Source organism: Brachyistius frenatus, unplaced genomic scaffold, assembly GCF_029030835.1.
Source record: "Brachyistius frenatus isolate BFR_SWC_R1_liver_20210118 unplaced genomic scaffold, ASM2903083v1 Contig_146, whole genome shotgun sequence".
In the NCBI taxonomy this organism is placed as follows: Eukaryota; Metazoa; Chordata; class Actinopteri; family Embiotocidae; genus Brachyistius; species Brachyistius frenatus.
The window spans coordinates 345,553-364,986 of NW_027210745.1; the positions used below are offsets into that span (position 1 = coordinate 345,553).

Consider the following 19,434-nt stretch of genomic DNA (forward strand, 5'->3'; position numbering starts at 1 on the left):
ACTTACTTTTATGGACCCCATTAAAGGATGGCTGTTTCTCAAGAGATTTGTCCATAAAATTCAAATTGAAAAATGCAGTTATCTTTACACAGTGAGCTTTGAACACTCTCAGAGCAGCATTAACAGATTTTTTTTTTTGACAGCTTGGTGGCAGCGGATGAAGCTGTAAACACAAAACTGACACATTCACATCACTTTTTCGGGTTCTCAGGAACCCCTCGAGGGAATTTCTTCTTCAAATTTGACACAAACGTTCACTTGCCCCCTCCAAAAAAAAGAAGGAACAACTGATTTAATGTTTGGGGTTAAAGGTTAAGGTCACGGTAACCTCACATCTGTCCCAATCTTGTGAACACAATATCTCAAGAATGCCTTGAGGGAATATAATCAAATTTGGCAAAAACTTATACTTAAGAATGAATTCATTTGAATTCGGTGGTCAAAGGTTAAAGGTTCAGGGACCTTGCAAAACATATTTGTGGCATGAACTCAAAGAATTTTACATCCAAAACGTCAAAGGTCAAATTTACTCTGACATCAAACTGTTCTGCAAAAACACTTTTCTGGCCGTTATTCAACCCCATAACTCAGGAACAGATGGTAGAATTGTGAAATATCGGGCTCTTTACTTGCAAAATGCTCCTCCATTTTAGCCTTAACTTTATTTGTCTGCCATTTGGTGCTGGGCAGGTCGTGTAAAATGGGTTTGTCAGAGATTTTTTTTTATCTGAAAACAGTTTCCTGTTACAGCTGGAAATTCAGTTGATTAAAGTGGTGAGAGTGAACCAAAACAATAAAGTTTGTGCTATGAAACCAAAAGAGTTAAACAAAGTTATAAGACTATGAAAAGCTTAATTCAAGTGGGAATAATTTACCGGTCCTGACCTCTACTGTATTGAATATTTCGAGTACCTTTCATGCTACAGAGTGCAAGGCAGACAACCATGATTTCAAGTGAAAATTAAAAAATAAAGCAGAAAACACTTTAATGTGAAAATAATGAGGCTCTTCCTTTGGTAAGATGTTTAGTTTTGGGGTCTCCTGTGAGGAATCGACCCATTCTTTAATCCTGCTTTTCGAATTAAAAATAAATCTTATGTCAACATGTCGTTAATGAGGGACATGCATAGACACAAGCAGATAAATTCTATATTAAAAGTGACATTAACATGGTTGAGCTGGAGATCAAATGAAGAGGTGATTTCACTTGCAGGAATCAATGACTGCCGGTGACACTTTGACCTCACAGCTACAAGGTCCCAGGTTTGATCTTCAGCCACTGGTGCCTTCTGTGTTTGATATCCCCCCCTTCATACGGACTTCTTCTAGATACCCTGGCTTCTTCCCACAGCCCACAGACATACAATCAGGTGGATTAGAGATTCTAAATTTCCCTCAGGAACGAATGGGAGAGCCTGCGTGTTTATCTGTCAATCTGTGTTAGCTCTGCGATACACTGGCAACATGTCCAGGACTTTCCCTGCCTTCTGCAGAGTATGTGCAGGTTTAGGATCTTCCTCATTATTAGCCTGGAGAGAAATATGTCGGGGAAGAAGAAAGTTGTTTTTCCCACAAGAGACAAAATTTACATCTAAGTAACTTAAAATGTTAAGATTGTCGGCGAGTGTTTTGCACGTGTGTGTGTGTGTGTGTGTGTGTGTGTGTGTGTGTGTGTGTGTGTGTGTGTGTGTGTGTGTGTGTGTGTGTGTGTGTGTGTGTGTGTGTGTGTGTTTGCGTTGTGTTTCTAAGTAGGACAGTTCTACATTAATAATGGCTTGTCACAATGTATTTTTTAGCAGAGAAGGCAATTAGGCCTGACTTTAACCGTGTCCCATTTTTACACAATATACTACTTCACTGTTTTGTACTAACGAAAAATACAAGACTTGCGCCAACAACATCAATCAAACACTGCTGCCAATTTCAGTTTTAGAAAGTAAACAAACTTAAAGCAAAAACATGTAATTCTTATTTATTACTGGTCTAAGCCTCATTCAGATGTTATGTTTCTCCACCTGTGACCTCCACCAACACAACACTCAATAATCCAGCGAGTACAATGTGTAAATTGATATATTTGAGGATAATTTTGCAACTTTTCCAATATAAACAGAGTACATACATGGAATTAGGACCACAGACTGGATATAAAAATGGACCCACAAACCAGTGGGTGACGTCACGGTTGGTTGTCATTTTATTGGAACACAGCTTTACTCTCAGTATATGACAGGCTGAGTTAGACATAAAAAAATGCTAATAAAAAGTTATATTGTAGCATCTCATGTATTTATAGATTAGCTCACCCACTAGGCAATCACATGTATACTGTACATATAAACTTAAACTGCTCGTCTATGATTTTCCATCCAAGACTTTATAAATGCTTTTTTAAAAAGTTTTCACTTTTCAGTGTATTTAATTAAAATATATAATCAATAGTTATAGATTTAATCATCTATGACCCTAACCACAAACTTCCTCATCTTACTGCGATCAAGTATCTCTTAGGCAGCTTTAGCCTCAGGCCGCACAATCCTAATTCAATTACTCACGGCCTTAATCACTGATCCTGTTAAATGGCCCTTGTGTGGATTGTAAGTTGGATGCTGCTGAGCCATGTTGCAGGACTTCTCAGTCCAGCATTACAGTAACCCCCTCACTCAGGAGCTGGCATGGACCGAAGTGTGACACCCACGGACCAGACTGTCTCCCTCCGCACCTAGTTCATAATAACTGCTCCTGTCAAAGCTGGGCTGAGCGAGTGTGAATAGACAGTGACGCATCCTGGCTGACTGCAATATCCACCGATAACACCTGCCGGTGCAACTGACCAGTATTATACATTGAAATAGTGCGATGACATGTGTGAAGAGGCAGTCATACGGAGGGCAGAATCATCTCAGTAGGTTTTAAAACACAAGGAATGGGTGCGTGATCAAATCTAAATGTTAGAAAAACAGCAAACCATAAACATGAGGTACGTCGAGGTCGATACTTAAAGAAGGATAAATACGAGTGATACCAGTCGAGATGTGTGCAGGAGAAAGGAAAGGTTGAAGCGATAGCCTCGAACACCCATTAAATGCCTCTGACCTGCTGAGAGAAATAATGGAAAGAATGAACATTGACATTTAGCCCTCGTAAGTGGGAAGTGGGAGGTGGAAAGGAAGCCAAGGCTGACTGCTAAAATGATAATCTAAAGAACTGTAATTGTTCTCTGTGTCACCACATCACAGAGCAGGTCTACACACTCCGGGGCTCCTCGTGCTTTTATACCCAGAGTCGCGAGCTTGACTCTGAGGCTGAGGGCGCCTGCAGACCCCGGGGACTCCGGCGGCTAATGGAGGTGCGAGATAGGGAGTGGTCAGGTCTCACTGTGCACCCCCGCGGCCAGGCTCATTTCATGCTCTTTGGCCCCCTTTACCCAAGCCTCCGAGTTAAATGTCAATCAGGAGCACTGGAAGGACTGGCGCGGGGGAGGTGTGGGGGGAGGGGGTGGACGGAGGGTCCCACCTCTAAGATAAGTCGACCCCACCATCTGAGAGTGCCATGAAAAATAGAGAAGAGAGGAAGGAGAGTTTACGGAGTGAGACCTTCACTGTCATGGTGATAGGACAGAGTGATCTTGAAAGGCAAGCAGCTGTGCTTTCCAAAAGCCGGGGCCACCGCCCTGTAGTGCTCCAAAGAGCAGCGCAACAATGCCTGTCTCAGCACATAAATAATTCCTATGTGTTAGAGTGTGTATGCATCCACGAACATGTGCACACAGTCACAATAGGTGTGTGCCCTTTCATATATAAGCTTACTGTATCTCTACCTCTGACACTGTGCGAGAAGATTTGTCTTAAAACACGCTTTTAATTATATGCGTAAACAGGAAAGAGCGTGCAGCGCTGTTGGTTTTTCCATCATTCCTGTCAGCGACCACCCCCATCCGATTTTCCCCAACCTTGTCAACGTGTGTCTCAGTGTGTTTGTTTGTGGCAGTGACAGAGTGGTCTATTCTCATGCAGTATTGACTAGGTTATGACCTAGACACCGTGTCCTCTTCATCCAACGCCTCTCCATCGTCAGTCTCCACCTACTCGCGTCCGGCCCCCGCACTCATACCTCCAGCCGTCCATCTTAATTCCACCATGAAAAGAAATCACTCTACTGTATGTTAACAAAGGGGGCTAAAGACAGAGGACCCCCAATTGTTGTGAAGGTATTTCTTCCCTCCTTCTCAGTTAAATATATTCAGTCGTTTAAGCCTCACTGATCCCCTCCCTCTTTCTTCAACTCTCAGATGTGAGACAGACAGAGGGGCCTGACCGCTGGCCAAGGTTAACAGAGCCTTAAACTGTGTTTGAGCTCTGCATCACACGCCCACCACCGCAGAGATCAAACGACGTTCTTCTCCTGGCTCCCACTGACAACTCTCGCCTAACAAAACTGCCTTGCTTCTCCTTTCTTTGCTGCTGTCTACCGTGAACCGTATCCAACCCACAGCAGACCCGATCAGACTCTAAGCCCACTGTGGAGCTTCCCAGTGTGAACCAGTTCCAACCTTCCCACAGTCATTATGCATTTCGATTCTGAATATCTGAGCGAGGTGATTGATTGATGCCTCTGTGCTATTTCTATTTAAATTCAGGAGAGTAGCTGTTGCTCGAGCAGCAGTAGGAAGATGGTAAAAAGTACATGACAACTAACCAGATACTCGTAACAACTTAGTTAACATGTTTGTATTGACTTTTTCTTATAGGTCTTGTCATAATCTAATCTTAACTCCTGCTACCAGTTTAACTTTAAATGCAAATCTCATTTAAAAAACAAACAAACAGCAGTTTTATCATCAAAAAATACCAGATTTTCTTACATTAGCCTGATCTCTCTCCAATTACATTTCACTGGCACTCCCTCCACCTGCCTGTACATTGCTACAAATATAACCCTACAGAGTGCAGAGCGTCAGCATCCAAAAGCGATCAGTAGTTCACGAGCACCACCCTGTGGCACAAAGTGGAACGACAGCGTTTGTTTTGTACTGTGCTCTGCAGCCAATAGATAGCAGCAAAGGGCCACGCTGCACGGCCATGACACCTCCTGCATGTCACTTCAGATGGGAAAATTTAAACTGACATGAAGAAATGATGGGCTTTGCTTGTGCAAATCTTCTAATCATCATTACTGCGAATATTTTCCATCCCACCTCGTTAGTTGAGCTCGCAATCAGTTTGTCAGTGACGACAGAAAGGTTCACGCCGCCTTGTGAAGCCAAACGTCCGATTGAATAAATGGCTTGTTAGTTTAGACTGTTAGCTCGACCGATTTAAGCAGTGAATGTAGCCTGTCAAGAGATACCAAGACGCTCCACAACAGGTCGACTTTCATTGTGCTGTGAGGCCTATCCTGCCCTGACAAGTCTACCGTTGCTTGGCAGCTCATAGTCTTCCTCCTGTGACTTTATCATAGCCTCAGGGATGGTTTTCCACTCCTTCCGCTCCTTCCTACCCTCCACCACACGCCCACACACCTCTCACGAGCACACGCACACACACACACACACACACACACACACACACACACACACAGACGCAACCCAGCCAGCACTTCGCACTTGTTATATGGGTGTGGTTTCTGCTGTGCAAGCAAGAGCACAAGGGAGCAGGCATAATGACAGCCAGTGTAAATATGAATGCTTGACTCTCAAGGCCTCGGCTTGATAACTGATTAAATACAGTTGCTGATGAGGTAAGCTGCACAATTGCTTAAAAGAACAATCCGGCGATATAAAATGAACTCCTTATCTCAGTGTTTTAATACTTTCATGAGTGCATTGCAAGCACACGAGCTGACCCAGATCACTCATGGAATGTAGATCACCCTGTCAGTCAGATCAATTATTCATAAAAAGTTGACATGGCTTTTCTAGCTCCAACTTGATATTCCAGAGAGATGATCTAGATGGTTGCTCTTTAATGGCCCGAGATAATGTGCAGCAGTAAGTTGGCAAAAGCCGTAGTCAGCAGTCTGCTGAAATCAGGGTTAAATGGGAAGTCATCCCTCCCTTTTTCTTCTTCTACACTCTTTTTTGTTCTTGTCACACAAGCAAGCAGTGGAAGGGCAATGTTATATAGGGGGTACGTGGGGGTTGGGGGTTGGGGAGGGCTTGGGACTAGTGCTATAATATGTGCATTGAATCAAGGCTTCAGTGTGCCCAACAGGGGGCTCTGTGCTTCCATTCAAGATGGAATCTTCAACTACTTTGCATTACATGTCAAAGTCAAACTAAACTTAACAATGAACAGCTATGTTCCCAGATAAGGTCATTTTTCTCATTAGAATATCAAAGTTTACAGCAAACTTTTCGATCACAATTTTTGCTTTTCGTCAATGAAATTATATATTGTCAGTGGATTTGAGATCAACTGAGAAAGAAGAATATGCTCTTACTTGTGCTTTTAAATAGAGCATATAGAGCGGATGCCACTAATATATCCAGTGATGATGCAGAACACCCACGTCAGGGTTTTCTCACTGTTATACAATAGAGGAAGACCACTTTTCTCAAATACAGAGACTACTTCTGTTCAAATCATTAAAATAAAAACCGGGATAAAATATGTATGAAAAAAGAGCAGACTGACTCATTTCACTGAGCAAATGGCTATAATTAATGACCGTAGCTGTGCCCCGACACTCATCGGTCTGTTTGAATGAATCCTTTATTTTGCTGGATATTCTCATTTAGATCTATTTGTGCTTTTCAACATAGAAAACGACAGGTTTACTTCAGTTACATGACCATCTAACCAATCATCTAATTACAAAAACAACACCGATATCAGTGAGCACATGAGCTCATGAGTGACTAAAGCGATATATAACCAGACTCAAAAAGATTTCTACAACAAGTGTAGAAATCTGACATGAGGTGAATCACTTGTATTGTTCAGACATGCTTTTTCTGTGGCTGCTGCTAAATTGTGGAGCACCGCTTTTAGCTCTGTTTTTGTGCTACACTTGTTTTCTTCAACAGCGTAGCAGGACACTTGTATTGTCTATTTGACCAGGGATGTTAGTGACAGTTAGGTTTTTGATCTACTGATCTGCTGTTTCAAGTGAGCAGTCTCCTTCATTTAATTAGCATTGTGCTGCTAAGATTGTTGAGGAGGTAAAAAAAAAAAAAAAAAAAAACCTATAACTACACAATTCAGGCTGTCCAACAACCTTTCATCTTAATATTTACCACAGACAGACATATAGAAAGACAGGTAGATGTAGACAGATGCATTTCTGCTGGTGACTTCTCCAACTCCATTGTAATGGACTGGTGAATTTCCACGGTGTCGTTGTGTGCATGCAAAAAGAAGCAGGATTTGATTTAGGACTTCGCGTGCAACAACGCAAAAAACACGTGTGAAATTTCCAGTGGATGTGTAAATACGCCGCACTTAATATATACGACCACGAAAAACAAACCTTTTATATGCAGTCTTATGGACCAGCAACTCTTTGAATCGGAATCGAAACACGCCCCATCCTCTTGTTGACAGATTTGATATGGCTAATTCCTGACGCCAGGGGGCGCTGTTTACACTTGGATGAGGGCGCTCTGACCGAGTGTCGGTTCAAGGCATGAGTGTGTGTGTGTTTATATATGTGTGTGTGTGTGTGTGTATCCAGTGAAAATCACCCAGAGACGGACCGAGACAGTTTTTTTGACCGTCCCAATGTGTGCGGCGGCGGCCTATGAATATACCACACTCACCCCCGGGCGGAATCATCTCGTGGACGCCGGGACGGTATTATCGAAAATGAGGGAATAATCGGGAAGGAGGGGAAGACGCGCGCGGCGAGGCTCGTCTGTAGCTACGGTGGTTGGTGGTGGTTGGTGGTGGTGGTGTGTTTTTTTTTTTTTTTTTTTTTCTTCGTGTGTGTTGGAAAACTGCGAGTGGGATCACAGCTGCTGGCTACGAAAATGTCGAGAAAAATAGAGAGCAAGCAAGGTAAGTCCCGGCCCGGCTCCCCGACACGCCGCTCCGCCTCGGGAGAGACTTTTGTATAACGGTATTCCTCATGGCGGGGCGCAGATGGATCAAATGTTGGGGTGGTGGTGGTGGTGGTGGAGGTGGAGGAGGAGGTGGAGGACGGAGGGGGGGGGGAGACGGGACACGAACCGGAGCTTCCACATAACGCTGGATGAGTGTTGTTGTTGGGTGTAAATGGAGGGTTTTTTTATTTATTTATTTTTTAAATCGGGCCTCGTGGATTGTTTTTTTGTTGTTTTTTCCCCCCCCCCCTCGGATATCCAGTTTAAAATAAACCGTCAAGACAACCAGCTGATCGGCGTTTTGAACGTCTTCGCCCGACTAGCTTCGTTAGCTTGACCGAATTATTAACGTTGCTGCTATTCAAACAGTTTAGCTCCCTTTTTTGGGGGGGGGGGGCGGAGCTGGTCTGGGTGGTGGTGGTGGGGGGGGGGGAACACAATTTAAGGACGCTATCACTACACCGGCATTTTTTTTATTTATTTTTTTTTTTCCCCAACGGTCGTAAATACACATTTAAAGCTTTTGATTGTTTGCAGTCGTCGCTGATGTTTTTTTTGTTGTTGTTTTTTTTAACAAACAAACAAAAAAAAAACCTCGGCTTTTCACTCGTGAGGAATTTTTTTTTTAATTTTTTTAAACACGATTAAATTAAGGTCTATATGCTTGTTGGAAAAAAAAAATCGTTCGTGGCCGTTTGCTGACATTTACAAAAAAATTAAAAAAAAATAAAAAATAAAAAAAAATGTTGTTTGCGTGGGTAGCATAGCAGCGGCTAAAGGTTAGCTTTTCGGTGGCTAACGCTCCTAGCTGCGTTGTTACCCCGCACACTGGAGCTGTAACGCGTTCACGCCCAAAGACTGCTGCTGTGTGTGTATTTGTGTTGATTTCACAGTTGTGCACGTGGCATTTTTTTTTTTTTTTGGTGTGTGTGTGTGTGTGTGTGTGTGTGTCGTCGCTTTGCCCCCCACCACCACCACCTCCATCCCCACCCCACCCCCCCTCCCTCCTCTTGTTGTGTCTCAATTTTTGTATGCAGCTTAAAGACAAAACAAAAAACGGGAGAGAGCATGAGAGGAAACGGTGGTCTCCTTTTGCGAGGAAACTTTATACCCGCCAGCTACACTTTGCATCCCTTTCCACCAGCTGTCTCCCCCTGCTTTTCGCTCCACATTCAAGTCCTGTCCGGTGTTGCCTGCAGTAAATGGACACACACACACACACACACACACACACATAACACATCTCATAACACACACACACTTCTCTCCCAGTAACAGGCGGGGAGGGAGGGAGTGTCATCCACCACTAGCTCAGTCATTCTTCACAGGCGTAAAAGTTTCCGATTCCTTTGGCGTCTTGCAGACAGATGACTACATATGGTCACAGCTAAATGAAAACTCCGGAGGCGCTTTGTAGATTCTGCTTCACTGATCGGTTTAAAAAAAAAAAACCCCGGTAGAGGCCACAGTGTCTTTGGACGGGAGCCCGATCCATCACTTGTCGCTTGCATCCATTCCCCCCCCCCCCCTCTCCTCCCCCATTCCTAGTAGTGTTTACTGGGTCACTTGTTGGCCGGTTGTCATGTACCCATCGATCCCAAATATGTGCCCGAAGGACACGCTATGTTGGCTGTCACTGTAATGGAAATAGGACGGGGACAAGGCTGGGGGATTCCTGGTAGTACTGAAGGACTGTCTGCTGTCTCCCCCCACCCCCACCCCCTCGCCCCCCTCTCTCCCGAAAGAGAGAAAGGACAGGAAGAGATAAATTATTTTAAAAGTTGTCAATGTGGGCAAAAGCTGCGGAGACTGTAATGTAGAAGATTGACACACTGGGTGCCATGAGGAGCAAATTAATGGCGGGCAGATTTGGAAAAAGTGAAATATAGCTCGAGTAGGAATTCCTGCACATGGGTTAAAGTTTAAATGACGCCGTCGAGACGTACCGTACGGACGGTTACCATGACACGCTGTCTAAGTAGGTCCACCAATGCGCACACGGACACCAAGATCCAGCAGGAGAGACTTACGGCCAGTGTTTCTACCAGATTCACTATAGCTGCATCAGCATACTGCCTAATCACCATGGATACGGTGTCCTGCTGCCACTGACTTATCCTCTCCTGGGAGGTAAACAGCGACATTGTCACCTGTTGAGAGTTGCCTCTGCAACCTGTTGTGTGGCGCTTAGCAGGGATGTCACCTCCGAGGGAATCAAGTGGGTGGTTCTCATGTCTGTTTCAACATTGAACCCCGTTCGCACCCGTATGACCTCATCACTCAGGCAGCCCAAACTGGAATCCATAAACACATTCAGTGTCTGGTAGCATTGCCCAAAAACTTTTAACAGCAGCAGATGGCCAAACTCGTATCAATGCTTTGCTTTAGAGAAAAAGGAACTGGGTGGAGAAGACTGAAAATATGAGAGTGTGTTTTATTTATTTGTCACTTCACACTTGGTATACTGTGTTGTCCTCGTTTCAATGGACTCAGAAAAGGAGGCTGTCCCGGTGGTTGGATTGTGTCATGGAAAGAATATAAGAGCTCAGATCAGAGGATGTTTTAAAACAGAGCCGCCTTTACATGTATTCATGATGCGTGTAAAATGACTATCGACTTTGCTATGTCTTATGACAACATTTGGGCGTTTCTTCCTCCGTTCATTAAACTGTTATTACATTTTGGGTGTGCTTATATTGCATAAATTATTAATACTTTGCGCTTATTATTGCTGATATACCTTATTTTTATGTTATTTTGGCCACTTTGTGCTGCTCTGGTGTTTTGAGACTCCTGAATAAAAACAGACGCGTCATCTGAGATTACTTTCTCTTTTTGCCGAGACACGTGTACGATTCACACAAACAGTTCTTTAAGTGTGTTGCTTGACTACAATCAATAATAGCTGCTCCTTGTTGGCAAAATATGTGGACTGTGTACATTTTACAGATAACAAAATTTGTGTTATTCTGCAGATAAGGAAAAGTTTTAAACCTCAAAGTTCCTTTGACCTTTTTATAGTGTGTTGACAAAGTATTTTTCTCTAACCTTACCACGCATTGCCGTACAGTTGTGAAAGTGGAAACATATGTCAGATAATTAAATAAAAAGATAGAACCCAATTAAAGATGATATTTGTTATAAAACCTCATGTATGCATTCAGAGTAGGAATCTTTGGCAACCTCACAATTCGATTGTGTTTCTTTGTGTCTTGATTTAATTCAGAATCGATTCCTGATTGAAAAACTATTCTCGACTGAGTAAAAGAAAAGGCCAAATGGCTGGAAAAGGATGGACCTTTATTTTGGCTCTCTCGCAGGTGCGCTGTGTACCAAACTATTGACTGTCCTTCGCCCGCTGAGCTGCACATCAAACATAACGGAGTATTCAGCTAACTGGATTTGAACAGGCTCAGTCTTACTATCAATGCAGGAAAAGCTTTGAGAGGTGTGAGTGTATGCTGGTTTTTATTTCTGTTATAATTATTTATATATTAATTTATATTTATATTATGAATACATGTTTTTTTCATCTACCCGTGTTATGCATGGATGTTGCGCACATGTTTACCACTGAACAAGATGTGTGTACTTTCATATTTCCATCTAAGAAACGTGTCTTGAGTTTTTTTTTTTTTTTTTTTGTTTTTTTTGTATCTCTGCCTGACAAACCTTACTGCATGAAACACACAAGAAAACTTAAATAGAAAAAAAGCCTAAATTGAGACATTGTAAGTGTATTATTTCGATTTCTGTCAAGTTTGCAGTTGCACAACTTGCGTGTGTTTATTTTCCCCATGGAGACAGTGGTTGTGACACAAGAGGTTTAGGCATGGGAGTATCACAGTGTTTTATAATTAGCTTGTGGACTCTTCTCTTACTGGACAGTCAATGGTAGTAACCAGCCACAGCGGAACTGATCTATCAGTCCCCCCCCCCAAACAGACACACCCACCCATGCATAGTGTGGGCGTGTGCACGTGTGTGTTTGCCTTTGAAAGGGTTTAGCTGTAATGCAGAGTTTGCTCTGGAGCATTCCTACAGTTAACACTGAAGTGTAAGTCATTTGGATGGCTTTGTGTTTGCTAAGTGGTTACTGCATTGCTTCAGACTGAGATATCTTTGTGTCTGAAGTGCAGAAATAGCAATCCCCGCATGCCTTAGTCACCAAAACTCTGAGCAAGAGCTAAAGTAGTCCCGATTACAAAAAAGGGTTCCCTGGACAATTAGGTCTACCCACACTGCTGATGAGTGATCCCACTCTAGCGCAGGGCAAGCTACGGGTCTTGGTTTGACATGCTGCAATTTTGAGGTTTGATGGCAGCAAGCATTTCACCCTCCCTCTACCACAGAATGAGAGGCTCGCTGTTCCCATATATGTTTAGCTGTGTTGTAATTAGATTTTTTTTTTTTTTTTTTTTTTTTTTTGCATGTGTGCCGTGCATGGGAAAGCAAAAAGAAGGAGGGAGTAGAGTTCAAGAAGAAAAAAGAACAGGGTGGAGATAGGTGGAGCACTGAGAGGAACCGAGTCTCTGCACAGAAAGAGAATCAGGTGGAGAAATGGATGGATTACATGGTGGATAATGACCGGACCGAAGCAATCGATGAGAAGTGGAAGATGTCTGTGAAAGCAATCGAGTCTTTTTGACATGAATATTTTCAAGGCTGATCCGCCTTCAGCATCTTCAACAACATCTTCCAAAGGAGCGAGAGACGGCAGTTAAGATTGTTTGCAGAGATCTCGTTTGTAATTCAATACGACTTCCATTTGCGGGTCATTTCTCTGCTTCCATCTGCGCTCTCGAGGCTTTTTTCTCAGAGGAGCTCTAAGATGATGCTTCACTGGAGCTCGCTGCTGTGTGCTGGCCTACATGCCAGAGAGCAGGTCATTTATTCCCGCAGGTGGCCGGCTCATACTCTTATGACTGTTGAATACATTCCCACTCCAGATAACTGTGGGTTGGACCCTCTCCAGGACCACTGATGACTGCTTAGCCTGCTTCACTCAGACGTCCCGTCCAGGATTATGTGATTCTTGTCCTTTTTCTTTTTTTTACAAGAATACCTATTGAATAAACAATTTATTTTGAAAGGGCACACTGCTTTTCAGTTCCTCTTGTCTTCTCTCTGTGCTATTTGTGGATCTTTGCTCTAATGTGGCTGAGTCAAGTGAGGATGGTCATGAGCACCAGTTAGTTTATGACTAACTCTCAGCAGTGCTGTTGAGTGATAGCTGTAAAAATGCAAGCCTGACCGACGAGCCTCGGCATACAAAAAGAGTAATCATCCGCATCACCCGGACTAGTCGCTGTCTGGACTCAGGCCTCTTGGATGGGCAATATAAGCTGGAGGAGCCAGGCCTCCTCAGAGGACACAGACTCCTCTCTGCAGGGGGATCTAGATGAGGACGCAGGTAAAGACACTTCAATATACTCAGTAAGATCAGTGCTTCTACTGCTGTTGAATAAACAGGGTCTGGACACTAAAGAAGTAGGATTGTTGATGGAATGACGATGACAATAAAGAAGCTGGATATAGATTTTTTTTGATATTTTGCATTTATTTATTTTTTAAAAACACCAAAAAACAGGCATAAATTAAAATGTAAATGACCTGAATGCAGTCTCTGAGCCCCCCCAAAATATTCTGAAAAGCATTGTTCTGTTTGACTTGCAGTACCTGGTTACAGAAGTTTCATCATATGCATTTATTCAACGGTTTCTTTTTCGTAAGTAAATGCCGAGTTGAATTGTTTGTTTTTTTGAGGGGGGACGGGGAAGGGGGGCGTGTTCTTCTTTGTTTAAAGCTGCTGTTTCCAGTTTCGGAGCTTTCATGTAAAATAGGCTCGCTGGCAGAACAAAATGTAGGGGGACATTCCTCACTGAGCTTTTTGTGTCGTGTGGCTTTATGGAAGGTGCTCATTTGCTCCCACTGAAGCTTTGGGTGGACCCAGCCCAGGGAGGCAGCGCCACAGGGCCGCAGCCTTCCATCGCTGGCTGCTTCTTCTTTGCCTCATCACCTCTAAAAATTTAGCACACAGAAGCCACAGCTGCTCTAAGCCTGGCGCATCAGGTGAGGATGTGCCACAGATGATGTGGCCTTAATCCTGTTTCACAACACAAAAGAAATCACAGTGGCACTCGCATCTTGAATCCAAGCCGCCTGCCTTGCTTCGCCTTGCTAGCTAGTTTGTTGACCCACGTGTTGGAGGAGGGGGGAGGGGGTGGTAACTGCTTGATTTATTAATGGTCATCGTGAGCTCAGGCTAAACTGCATGAGCAGATCCACCCTGTTGAGCTTGGTAGCACATGGAGGCTCCATAATTAAGGTAGTTGAGTTCATCATTGTGTAATTACACAGTGCCGAGTGCCATAATACCTTGTTTTGAAAACACAGTCTTTGGTGTGCTCGGACTAATAAATCTGTGCATTTCAGCCCAGCAGGCAGTGAGAGTCCGTGTTTCTATGGGTGTGTGTGTCTTGTCTGTGTGCCCTGACCTGTGTAGCGGTGGTGACCCTCAGCAGGGATGGACCGAGTGAGCAATGGGTTTCAAACAGATGTACCGAATGGTTGCAGAAAGGAGGAGGTCTCGGTTTGGCCACTGATGAGTTGGTTATAGTGCAAGGACGCTGTCGATACTTTGCACTAATTAGTCTATTTAAACGTTTGGTTTGCCTGCTGAGGCTGTACTGGATCATCTGGAAAATAAATGACACGCATACCTTGATGTCTGAGATTCCACTTTCCAATTGCAAGGAAGCAGCTGACGCCAATCTCTGCAGATTAATATTGTTTTAAATTGCAACAAATTTAAGACGCAGCTGTGTTTGCTGTCTACTTCCTCATGCATAATGCCTATGAGCCCAATTTGCTGCTTTAAATCACCTTCCTGGCCATGTGGTCGTTTTGATACTATATAAAGCGACCTCAGGCTAAAGCAAGAACCGCTACTGAAACTCCGAATGTGTCCTGTGACGTGTTTTCAGTTTTGAATGCAGTCATGTTTCAGATGAGATTTTTGTTTTTCTGATATTTCCATGAACTACTAGTTATTGTATATGGATATATGTAGTCATTTAAGACAATCTTGGCATTCCCCACTACACTTTAATACGGGTAGATTTGAATAAGGGAAATACGGCAGATTACATTTTATTTACGGCACTCCCTGACTTTATCGCAAATGTTAAAGATACACTATTGGCTACTGCTCAAAATGATGAAAAGAAAAACCTGTCTTCATGCAATTTTGTAAACAGCAGAAGTAAAGAGAGCCTCGGTTAGAGAGACAGAAATAGAGAGCTTTATCAGTGTGACTGAAACCAACAATCTCAACGGCGAAAAATGTGGAGATCCAGTAAAAATCGTTTTATGTCAAGTTGTGTGTGTGTGTGTGTGTGTGTGTGTGTGTGTGTGTGTGTGTGTGTGTGTGTGTGTGTGTGTGTGTGTGTGTGTGTGTGTGTGTGTCAAATCATTGAGACCCCAGGGTGGCATGGCTGGGTCATGGAGCTGGCACACAATGAAGGGGATGTCCCGCAGTTGCTGCCAGTTTCCGACGCCAGTCTAAATCAGGAATGGACAGACAGAGAAGTTGACATTGCTCGCAAGCAAGTCGCCCTTGTTGTCGTGGCAGATGTGGGTGTGTTGTCTGTGTGTGTGGTATATTGTGAATTCTTTGGTTTGATATATCTTTTTTTTTTTTTAATTTAATTTCCAGCATACCCAAACAGTAGAAGACACACTTCTACGCAGACACACACCATGTTTACTTTGTCGGTGACTGACCGAGCCTGTAGGCCCGTGGGCAGAGTGCACTCTGTGTGTGGTTGTGTCAGCCTTCACTGACCCACTTCCTCTTTGGATGTTTCTCCTCATACAACCTGAATGAGTGAATATGCTTTGAAAATAGCAATAAAACACGCAACACTGCGGCTTTATGAGGTTCCAAGGAAGCTGTAAACTACTTTGCCAGAGTGAATTAACTTGGTTCCTGTAATCAGTGAACTTTGGTATGAGCAGGCTTCATTTAGTACACATGTTGGCCTTTTCCTGTTTATGTAGTTTATATGCCAGAATAAATAAATGAATTAAATCCTTTTGTTTTTAATCCTGAACTGACAGTACCAAATGTGACTAAAATCAGATTGAACAAGCACATGCTCAGACCCCTTCACATTGAGGATTCACATAGTTTTGAGCCAAAGCACAAACCTTTCATTGTTCAGTCGGTTAACTCAAGCAGATTCCTGCGTGCTTCAGTTGTTTGAGGAGCTCTCTTTAGCTTTACCTTATGTTGTTTCACTTAGAGCCGGCAGCGGAGCAGAAGACGTGCAAAGCATATCGCAAAAACCTCATCATCCCAAATGCTTCTTTTTAATAGACTTTTCTGTCGTGATGCGTTTTTAGTTACATCATGCACAGTCTGACATTTTCTTTATTAAAGCACAGAAGCAAGGCAACGATTGGATCTCTTTATAGTGCCAGATGTGCTTTGAAGGTCCCAACATATTGTTTTTGGGATTGCTTTGAGTATAAATGTAAATGCATGTTGAAGTCTTTTAAAATAGACTTTGTACGGCAATTATATTATCAGCATCCATCTCTTTTGTTCTGTATGACTGCTGCATTGTTTCTGCATTCAGAGGAAACCCAGAAGACAAAACATCAGGTGATCAATAAATCTCTGGAAGATGATACGCATCGATGTAGACACAACACTCATTTTGGCTACTGCACAATGGAATATCGTCACCATGCGTATATTTGAAAGACTCTTTTTTTTCTTTTTGGAGTCCGTATCCTGAAAGATGCCCTAACACACAGTTTCATGTGGTAAGGTGTCGTATCACAAAAGAAAATTACAATCTCATAGCTGTTTTACGTGATACTTTTCAAAAAATGAATATATGACACCACAATATACTCGGTGATAGATCACTGTTTTGGACGACTACTATAAATATAGAGATTTTAAGTATACCTGTATTTGATTAAAAAAAAAAAAAAAAAAAATCTTTTAACACAAAGTTTTAACTACCAAAATGTTAATAATCAAACACTTTTGGGGACATTTTATATGAAATCAATTCAATTCATTGTTTTGTTTCTGCATGAAAATTGGTTAAGTAAATGTTATTGATCACATTTAAACTGACACAGTTTAAACAGCCACTGCCTGATTATAAACGGCTGTGTGGGGGTGAGTCTTTTCTTCGTGAGTGACTCTGGTCAGACGTGCCTGTAAACATTTTTTTTTTTAAATGACAGAATGCAAAGAGTTTGATTTGCGACAGTGCGTTTAAACTGGAGGATGAGATGTATTTATTGTGAAGCATCTGTCTGTCAGTCTTGTGCGACGCAGCGTTTGTGCACAGTGTCAAGAGGATGACAAGCAGCCCACAGAACAGACAAGATGAGCTTTGTACGGCACTCTAATACGGGGAGAGTGGTACCACTCCTCACTGCTTGAGGCCATTTACTGTTGCCTGCGCTGCTCTGTCTCTCTGTATCGGTCTCTGTCTCCCACTCGGCTGTGAAGCGATTGGTTCTCTTGTGGCTGTTTGTGTGTAGGATCAGTCTCCTATCTCAAGTGCTTTATAGTGCCTGTTTGCTTCGTGCTCTCTTTGCCAAACAGCTGCCGTTCTCCGAGAACTCTGCATTCATCTCAGCAGATCACAGGTTTTTTTTTTTAGCTGTCGCAGTGTCTCTGTTCTGCTGCTGGTTGATGTTAGAGATACTGACAAGCCGGGTATTTATAGCACTTTTGTGATTCTTTAGTCTATCGGTTTCACCCAAGGTGAACCTGCTGCCTGCCAGTCAGCCGGCTCTCGCTCTGCTCCAAGATTCGGTTCAGAAAGCGAGCTTTAAATGAAATGCTAAAAAATGCAGTAAACCGCCGTAGCCAGAAGGTCACCTGAAGGATCAGACTGCTTCGAGCGCGTTTATATTGGGTGCTTGTGTGGCGCAGTGAGCTTCTCTGTCTAGTGTGAGTGTGTCTGGCCTGTTTAAGTGAGGTAAGTTGTTATAAAGCGGAGCTGCAGAGGTACCTAGTCCAGCCCGCTCTTGACTGCGAAGTGGGAGCGGCTCTCCATGAGGGCGACCAGGGACAGGAAATCGTACCAGTGGCCTTGGCGTCAGTGGGGAAGGAACGGGAGTGGTGCCCAGGATGGTGTGTACGTGTGTGTTGTGTGATTTCCCGCATTCAACACTTGACATCATGTGAGCTTGGCCTGCCCTCCACTGAAACTCTGGAAATGTGTGCCATTCTCCGTAGTCTCATCCTTTCCCCAGGTCTCACATCATGAGCCGTCCCTGCTTCGGATTCTGATACCTTGATTTCGATACCGGTTTCTTGACCAAAAATTTTTTTTTTTAAAACCCTATTTTATAAAAGAGAAAAAGAAAACGACATTACACGTTTGAGTACAAATCTTTAGTGTACATGCAGTAATAGAAAGGAAGAGAATAACCCAGCTTGAATAAACGTCTCGCGTGTAAGCTATCGCGAAACATTATAATTTACCGATGTTCCCTAAACTGCTCGCATGCTGTTGGTCAACAGTTTGTCCGTGACTCAGCGATACGCAGTTTGATGTTGCGTAAGACACAGAAAAGCATCAGATCATCACTATTGAGAAGCTGGAATTTTCAGATGTTCGTCATTGTTGTCTGGAAAAAAATAACTCGTATACAGTACTTTAGCCTATTTTAACATGTAGGAGATGTGAGTATTATTTGATGAAATCAGGTGAAATCTGTTTTGTTTTTTCTTTCCTCCCTGCACAGATACACTGAGGGGCTCTCAAGTTCATATAATTTGTATTTCTGGCGGCGACTGGATTTTTTTGCATGTAACTATTGTGATACGGTCTCACCTTTGGCCCTTCCCTCCTTCACTTTGTTGTTTACTCAACCCCTTCTGTCACCGTGTCACTCTGTGGCTTTCTCGTTTCTCTTTTCATTTTACAATTGTGGCATCAAAAGCTTCCAGCTCACGTGCCGGAGACTATGTTCTGTTTGTCGTCGATGCCATTGTAAACCTGGCCCCGAGGCGTCCCCGCTGCAACCTTTAGCTTGTGGTTGAACAGCTTAGAGAGACTCTTTGTTTCTGTCTGTGGATGTGAATGCTGGTACATTGTGTGTTTGTGTGTCTGTTGTACTTTGGACAATTGAGTGAACTTGACCTCGGGGCTCGCTCCATAGCTTTCAATACAACCCCAGTGACCTGCTTCTCCGACTGCTCCCGTTAACTAGTCTCATTAGCTCGCACAGCGTCCACTATTAAACCTCGACTCATCCAACTACTATTACTCTTACTATTACTATTACTATTACTACTGCTGCTGCCAGAGAGTGAGGATTATTTGAATACTCATACTAACTTAGCTGTCAGT

At 43.2% G+C, this 19,434-nt stretch overlaps 1 protein-coding gene across 12 annotated transcripts in view; it reads left to right on the forward strand.

Annotated features, from left to right (window-relative positions):
* The first annotated feature begins 7,918 nt into the window (after positions 1–7,918).
* rapgef1b (Rap guanine nucleotide exchange factor (GEF) 1b) overlaps positions 7,919–19,434 on the forward strand; it is a 43,138-nt gene continuing 31,622 nt past the window's right edge. For 11 of the 12 annotated variants that reach the window (XM_069715638.1, XM_069715644.1, XM_069715645.1 and 8 more), the window contains exon 1: positions 13,358–13,454. In XM_069715638.1, the coding sequence (XP_069571739.1) occupies positions 13,373–13,454 (82 nt within the window). In that variant the 5' untranslated portion in view covers positions 13,358–13,372. Of the gene's footprint in view, positions 7,998–13,357; positions 13,455–19,434 lie in introns of those variants that run through there. The other variant, XM_069715642.1, reaches the window with a different exon arrangement.